Here is an 8,567-nt window from a genome sequence, read left to right as displayed (position 1 = left end):
TTAATTAATTAATTATAATAAATTATAATTATTAGATACACATAAAATAACGATTAAAATTTAATGTAAGTAAATGTTACAATATCTTTGATAAATTGCGATGACGCTGTTGTCATTTTCAATTTGACGAAGATTTTTTTTTTTTTTTCTTTTTGGATAGATGTATAAATCATTGTCTTCGTTAACATTATTATTTCCTATATAAAGGCTTTATTTTGGGTCCAATGTGCAGCACAAAATCCACGGAAAGCTAAAAAAAATTCCAGTAGCTATTGATCTCTTTTCCATTTCAAACTAATGGCTGCAGCTCATCAACTTCCTTTACCCTCCCTTGAAAGTAAAACATCAGTTCTTCGTCGATCTGCAAACTTCCAACCTTCAATTTGGCATTATGATTATATCCAGTCATTGAGGAGTGAATATACGGTATGTTTCATTCTCCTTGGTTTTTAATGTCATTTTATCAAACAAAAGTCCATGCAATATAAAGTCTAAGGTTTATAATACCCTCTGAAAAATATTGAAGCTAACACACAATAGTTAAATTATTGTAGGAAGAAAAATACTCAAAGCAAAGCAAAGTGCTAAAGGAAGAAGTCAGGGTGATGCTTTGCCAAGTGGTAGATCATGTTGAACAACTTGAGATGATTGATGTCTTGCAAAGGCTTGGTGTTTCTTATCATTTTAACGATGAAATAAGGAATGTATTGGAAAATGTTTACAACAATATGGACATCTTAAAGAGCAAGAAAAATTTATATGCCACGGCCCTTGCTTTCAGACTGTTACGGCAACATGGATATAATCTCTCAGCAGGTATTGAATTTTAAAAGGACTTGACACACTTTAAGAGATTGTGTTCATAAACATTAATGTTAATCTATTGTAATTGTCGCATAACTACTGTATAACTTTAATTATTTTTAGGAAAAAAGTCTATCCATTCAAATGACACAACTTATATCCTTTCACTTCCACAAAGAGGTGGGACCCACACCTTTATTTTGTTTTGTCAAATCTATCTCCTCCTTTATCTATCTCTTTCTTTCTTTCTCTTAAAATGACACAACTTTACCTCTCTTAAAATGACACAACTTTACATTTTTTCCTTATTTTTATGCACCCAAAGAGTAAAAAACCAAAATTGTTGTTGCAGATGTTTTTGTTGGCTTTAAAGATGGAATGGGCAATTTCAAGAAATGCCTTTCTGATGATGTCCAAGGAATGCAATCACTGTATGAAGCCTCATTTCATTCAGTGGAAGACGAACTTATACTCGATGAAGCAAGAGATTTCACATCAAAATTTCTCAAAGATTTTGTGGACAAGAATAGAGGTAATGATACGTCACTCCTAATCAATCATGCTTTGGAGTTTCCGTTGCATTGGAGGGTGCCAAGATTGGAGGCTTTGTGGTTCATTAATTTTTTAGAAGAGAGAAGGCAAAATGAGAATCACGCTTTACTTCATTTTGCAAAATTGGATTTCAACATGGTTCAAAGCATCTACCAAGAAGAACTCAAGAATGCATCAAGGTGATGATGACACTCGTACAACATTAATAAATATATCAAGATACCATTATATTGAGTAACATATAGTTTCATTTTAAAGCTGGGTTAATTACTCTCTTTTCGATTTTTAAAAATATATCAAAGCAAAATTGAGGAATAATATGCTTTTTCCTAATACTTGAAATTTTCTCTCATGTTAAGATGGTGGAAAGGAACTGGCTTAGTAGAAGAGTTGAGTTTTGTTAGGAACAGGTTGGTGGAGAATTTCTATTTTGCCCTGGGATTCAATTTTAGACCAGATCTTGGAAATTTCAGAGAAGAAATAACAAAGTTGCATTCCCTGATAACCAACATTGATGATATTTACGACGTACATGGCACCTTGGAAGAATTAGAGCTCTTCACAGAAGCAATAGACAGGTAATATTATTACTTCTCTGTTCTATTTTCCATGCATCGACCTCTTTTTGCAAAATTTCCTCTCCTCTAACGAATGGTCATTATCAATTTGTTTGTGATTCTAGATGGGATCTAAATGCTATGGATGGTCTCCCACACTACATGAAAATATGCTTCCTTGCAATCTATAACTTTGTCAATGAAAAAGCTTATGTCATCCTCAAAGAGAATGGATTCAACGTCATTCCATACCTAAAGAAAGCAGTATGCAATTATTTATTTATTTTTTTGATAAAATGTTTTTTTTACCTAGCTAAAAATATACTCTTAGTCAATTTAGTCTTGTCAGAATCAAAGTAGTGATCACAAGTTTATGAGTTCGATAATAATTGTCTCTCACTTTCTAGTGAAATTAAGTCGGCACAAAGTAAAAAAAAAAAATTGGTCTTTTCAATATCAAAGCTCCAAACCCAAATAACTCTTAAGTGGAGGTGTTAAAGAGATATAATATAAAAATTATTAAAATCTAATCACTTATTAATTTAAACTTTTAGATTGAATTGACATTTTACAAGTCCTTTAGCAATATTTTTATGAATATTTTTCTTAAAATAAAAAAAAAAAATCATCCCTTCATTTATTTGAGTTTTAATAATGTTAATTTTAAAAGTTGATTCATATTGTGAAAAAGCCAAAATAATCTCGATTGATTAAAATTCATGTGTGAAAAAGATGTACAGATATTTTAAAGTGGAATATTATACTCATACACAAGCCTCAAGTGATGTATAAGATTTGTAAAATTATGTTGTTTTAGCCTAATTAAATGTGTTGTATATAACATCCCATCTTTTAACGTCATGAAAAATCATTTCAAGTTAATGACTTTCAAAATAAATGGATAGATGAAAGAAAATATATATTTAAAGTTTTAATTAAAGCTAAATTGATAAATAATTTAGTTTTCAAGAAAAAAAAAATTGTACTCATGTTTTTATTTATATTGTCTATTTTTGGTTTAAATTTGAATTAAGATAATTTTCTTACTCGTGTTATCGTAACATTTTAGTGGGCTGATTTATGTAAAGCATATTTGGTTGAGTCTAAATGGTACTATAGTGGATATACGCCAAGACTGCAAGAATACATGGAGAATGCGTGGATATCCGTAAGTACACCTGTTATACTGGTGCATGCTTACTTTTTTATTCCAAGACCATTGCAAAAGGAGGATTTTGTTTGCTTATTAGAAGAATATCCCAACATAATTCGTTTTCCAGCAATTATTTCACGCCTGGCGAATGACATTGCATCATGCCAGGTACCATGGCAATTTTATTCCTATTCTTTACACACACACATGTACACAAAATATTAAATTCAAAATATATACATATTTTCTTTATTTGGTCATATAGTTTACCACTTTTATTTGTAGCGAGAGATGGAGACAGGTGATGTTTCTAAATCAGTTCAATGTTACATGAATGAAACTGGAGCTTCTGAAGCAGATTCTCGTGAGTACTTAAAGGGCATGATACTTACAACATGGAAGAAGATGAATGAAGAAGCTCGCAATTCTTCTTTCTCTCAGAGTTTCATAGATACTGCTCTAGACGTTGCAAGAATGTGTCTGTGCTTTTACCATTATGGAGATGGCTTTACACTACCAAATCATGAAACCAAGAGTGGCATACTATCATTGATTATGCAACCCATTCCTATGACATCTAAAGAGAAATATGCTGTTGAAAAGGAATAATTAATAGACTAGTTTCATAAAGTCTTAACGCTATTAAAATTCTAGCTTGTCGCTAAAAAGAAGTTGTGTTGCTTATGATTTGAAGTAATATTGCTATGTTTGTCTGAATATGTAAAATGTAAGGACAAAAAGATGTGTAACACATCTTTTTTGAATTAATGTTGAGCCCCTGTTTCGTTGAATTTATGTAAAAGCCTCTGATGTAAGAATGTGTTAAAATAACGGACGAGTAACATTATTTTCAGATAATGTTATAATCTTGAATAAAACTTAATTCACTATTGGACAAATGACTTTATCTTCGACGGAATAATTCCATAAAAAATTGATGGTTATTCCGTCATGAATTTCTTTTTCGATGAAATTAATACCGTCTCATTTCTATTGTCAAAAAACCAGTGTTATTAAACTCGACTCGGGTATCGATCCAGTCGGGATACTGGATTACTGGGTCACTCATTGAACCGGTCACTACAAAAAAAATGATGATTAGCCACATTTAAAAATGTGGCAAAAATTGATAAAAAATGTGGCTAACATAATTTACCACATTTTGATTACATGTGGCTAGAAGTGGTGTTGCAATAATTTAACCACATTATTTTATTCACTTTGCCACATTTTGACCAAGTGTGGTAGCCTTCTTTTAGCCACATTTATTGTTTATTTAGCCACTTTATAAATGTGGTTAAACTGTTTAGTTTGCCACAATAGAAAAATGTGGTTAAACTGTTTAGTTTGCCACAATAGAAAAATGTGGCTAATTGTGCCTAAAACTTTTTTTAGCCACATTTATGACTATGGCTAAATATACGAAATTTCTTTTTTAAAATTAAAAAATTATGAATTCGATAAATATTACAATAATAAAGAAAATAATGTTGAAAATAGTTCAAACACGATTTAGTGAACACATTAAAATGTGAACCAAACACTAAACATCATATTCTATTATCACTGAAGAATTTGTACAAAACATCATGTTTTCAATTTATATAAGCTAATCAAGCTTTCTACCAATATCATAGAGGGAAAAAATCGCCAAATAAAACTAATAAAAAGTTTACTTATGGGACATCTATACAAAAAATTATCTTCTCAATTCTCAATTGCATAAAAAAAAAAGGTAGTACAAATTTTCCTTATCATCCATTTAGGACTTGTTCTTGTATGCCATCCTAGTCCTTCGAAATGCCATCTACCAAATCACACCTGCACAAATCAATTTCATATTATGTTAATATCCTATTGATGAGCTATTATGATAACCAACCTCAAAACACCAATGTACAAATCCTAAGGTCAGTCTTTACCGCTTAGCTAGTGAACACAGTCAAGGTCATTCATGTCCCAATAATCAACCAAGGACTCAGGCAGACACTAGCCATAAAACAAATAAATCAAGTTTCATTTTTTTTATGTTATATGATATCAATTAATGGGTTCATCAAAAAACACAATAATTGTTTTTTCATTCCAACGCAGTTCAATAGAGCAGCTTTATCGGAATGTTCATACTCTATAAGCTTAGTTCATAGTTCATCTCAAAATCTGTGCAAGAAGAAATTAGAAGATCCACCTGTTCTTTTTTTTATTTTATTTATTTTCAAAGCAAGAACCACATAATAGAATAATAGAATACAAAGGAGGGAAGGAAAAAATGCCTTGGGAAACGAAGTCTAGAGAAGAAATAAACGAAAAAATAATGAACTCAATGAGTAGATATCATCTGATCTGTCCATAGTGAGGAGAATAGAAGAGAAGAGAGAAAGGGAACAAAATATTGAATAAAAAAACGAAATGAGAATTAAATTAAATGAGCCAAAAAGTAAGCTTAGAAATAAACACTGATGTAAAATATGCCCTCGAATCCGTGACAAGGAGCACAGTCGTCTAGCAAAGATACCTTTCCAAAATTTCCTACAGAACCAGATTTCAGATGTAGTGTTCGATATTTCCTGCAGGAACAATACATGAAAGCTTATCGAAAAACACAGATACAAAACAAACTTAATGTTAAACCTGATAAAACAGTTCAAAAAAATAAACAAACTAGTAAATAAATATACAGTTAAAATTAGCATAGTTATGAACTAGCAGCAACACTACCGGGGAAGAATTATTGACATGCAAGAGAAGCAAGAAAAAAAGGGGAAATATCTAATACCCATTCGTCACACATCTCTCAAGAAACTTTGATTGCTTTCTGGTATTCGCAGCATAATTCATTTCAGGTAGCTCTATCATATACATCTGTAATACTTCCTACAAAGCCATTCACAAAGACATTTTGGACGGGGAAAAGATAGGAAGATTAATTTTTTATTTCTAAATTTATATAATTATAAAATATTTATAAAAATGAATAAGTCATAAATGGAATTTTACGTAATAATATCTCGTATTCAAACATACCAATACTAGGTCCAAAGTCCTCTCTCGCAAGAAGATTCTATTACAAACAGTGATTCCGGAAACAATAAAGAACATAACAGTAAACCAGAATAATTGCCATATTTTGCAATCAAATTGAGACAATAAAGGGAATCAGCGATCATCAACCTTAGCAACATCTTCATCTTCCACCAGCGATGTCCCCATCACTGAATCAAGAAATTAAATGCCAACAAAAAAGAATGGTCAAAATCTTCTTCCATTTCAAGCCGCACCTTTCTCTATAAGTCCCAAAACTTTCCCAATTTCCCTCTCCCTACATAGATACGACGTGTCGATTAATTTTTTTGGTTCTTCACAAGGTTAGTAGTCGTGCCCTAAGTCCCTATCCAATTTTTCAAACACAGAAATTAAATGCTACAACAAATTTCAATTTGTAGAACCTCTACAAATTGAACAACAACACAAGCTGTAGAACCTCGAGTTCAATTTTTACCTCTACAACTTCAAAACATCAGAAATTGGTGGCTACCTTTTTTGCCTCTCAGGAGGAGGGCTCAGGCTCTGAGAACTACGTGACAGAGAGGACGAGGAGGAAGAGAAAGATCTGGAGCGAGAGGAAGAACGAGAGGAGCGAGAATCGGAAGGGGATGAGAACTTCTAGTTTGTTGGAATCTACATCGGAAAGGAGAACTTCAAAATTTGAATGTATGAGTTTCATGCTAAACTTCGTTGAAGATTTGGGGAAATTTTTTTGGTATAAACAGGATATAGAATGAATACGGAGGAAAACATTATTTAGTAAAAAAAATTCAAAATTAATTTTGCTACATTTTGAAAATAGGGTTGCAAATTGAGGGTATACTTGTATTTCTACTTCATTATAATAAATGTGGTTAAATCCACGTGGCTATAGATCCTATTTTTTTGTAGTGGGTGGATCATTGGTCGAACTGGTTGACTCGGATGTATATAGATATATAAAAATATGAACATATAAATTCAATTATATTCTCCATATCTAAAATGAATTAAACAAGGTTCATTAAATAAACTCGAAAACAAGAAGCATAAATAAATAAAAATGCATGCTATTAATATGTCAATTTAAATTACAACTCATAATCCCCATAAACATACCTCTCAATGACATCGAACTCATATTTTCAATTCAACTACATTAAAATGACATATTTTGCATTCTCTTAATTTATTATTCTGCAAATTGCTTCAGTATTAGAAGCTAAAATTTGAGGACATTGTAGAAGAGTATACTAACAAATAAAATTATAAAAAGTTTTAAAATGAGTTCTACATTTTTTTAACAAGATAAAACAATTTTGATTTTTTGTTTTTGCTTTTTTTAAATGCATGACCTGACCGGGTGACTGGGTCACCGGTTCACCGGTTCGCCGAATTTGACAGGTTATGTCCGAGTTTGATCGGATCGATGCATAATCGGTTGGCCGAGTTTCGGGTCGACCCGGCCGGCTCGAGCCGAGTTTTACAACTATTTCAAAACACACAATTTTGATAGAAATAAAAATTGCATCGAAAGTATCGACAGAAAATTCCGTCAAAAACCATTTAAATTACGTAAAAAAGAGACAGATAAAATTACTACTTTTTAATAAAATTTTGATAGAATATACTTAATTTTCAAAAAATTCTGTCAAAAACCTCGGTCATAGTTTTTGACAAAACTTTTTGTCAGAATTTACTGAAAAATTCCATAAAAAACAACGACAGAATTTCATATGGTTGAAAGCTTATTTTGCATTTTTTTTTACGGAATTTATTTTCCGTTTTTTAAATAATACTTATTTTCGAAACAGTTTTATTTGTACAAATGGTTTATGGGGGTACTTGATAAAGAAGCAATATACAGAATAGACAATAAATAACACTAGAAAATGCTCAATTATTAATGGAAAAAAATTCCGTCAAAATTAGTAATGCAATTTTTAATCAAAAATGTATTCCATCAAAAATAGAGATGAAAATAAATTCTGTCAAAATTAGAGATGAAACTTGATTCAGTCATTATCCTTGACCCAATCTTCCTACGGAAAAAAAATTCCATTGAGATTTTTTTTAAAAAAAAATAGATATCGTTGAAATTTTTAATGGAATCCTATTCGTCAAAATTTTTGAACGAAAAGAATTCCGTCTAATTTTTTACAGAATCTATTTTTTGTCGAAACTATTAATTTTTGAGTAAATTTTACTAGTCAAGAAATCACATGTTATTTACTCCTATTATGATAGGATTTTGGCATTATATGAAAAACCCTAAATTCTTTTTGTGCAAGAATGCATACATATATAAACATTTATGGTATTGTAAATACATATTTGAACATTCACATGTGCAAATAACTTTTTTCCAGAAACATAAGAAAAATGGAACTCATATATATATATATATATATATATATATATTGAAAAAATATTTCTACAGTCACTTTTGATAAGGTTATCCCCCAACCGATCGAAAG

The 8,567-nt window shown here is 30.8% G+C and overlaps 1 protein-coding gene across 1 annotated transcript; it reads left to right on the top strand.

The window, feature by feature from the left end:
• The first annotated feature begins 297 nt into the window (after positions 1–297).
• LOC133287318 (myrcene synthase, chloroplastic-like) lies at positions 298–3,675 on the top strand. The gene is made up of 7 exons (XM_061484890.1): positions 298–426; positions 555–816; positions 1,157–1,535; positions 1,716–1,934; positions 2,039–2,177; positions 2,983–3,234; positions 3,352–3,675. The coding sequence occupies exons 1-7, from the start codon at positions 298–300 to the stop codon at positions 3,673–3,675; spliced, it is 1,704 nt and encodes a 567-aa protein (XP_061340874.1).
• Positions 3,676–8,567: the final 4,892 nt, after the last annotated feature.

This window comes from Gastrolobium bilobum, unplaced genomic scaffold (genome assembly GCF_033153095.1).
Source record: "Gastrolobium bilobum isolate Gb01-03AN ecotype WA unplaced genomic scaffold, APGP_CSIRO_Gbil_v1 utg11002, whole genome shotgun sequence".
NCBI classification, from domain to species: Eukaryota; Viridiplantae; Streptophyta; class Magnoliopsida; order Fabales; family Fabaceae; genus Gastrolobium; species Gastrolobium bilobum.
The sequence above is the reverse complement of the archived record's forward strand: the minus strand, read 5'-3'. Positions and strand labels throughout refer to the sequence as shown.

Excerpts from the sequence above, each read along its gene's own strand:
- LOC133287318 (XM_061484890.1), top strand. The coding sequence starts at position 298 with ATGGCTGCAGCTCATCAACTTCCTTTACCCTCCCTTGAAAGTAAAACA. Across the intron at positions 817-1,156 it reads TGGATATAATCTCTCAGCAG|ATGTTTTTGTTGGCTTTAAA; the intron begins GTATTGAATTTT and ends TTGTTGTTGCAG. Across the intron at positions 3,235-3,351 it reads ATGACATTGCATCATGCCAG|CGAGAGATGGAGACAGGTGA; the intron begins GTACCATGGCAA and ends TTTTATTTGTAG.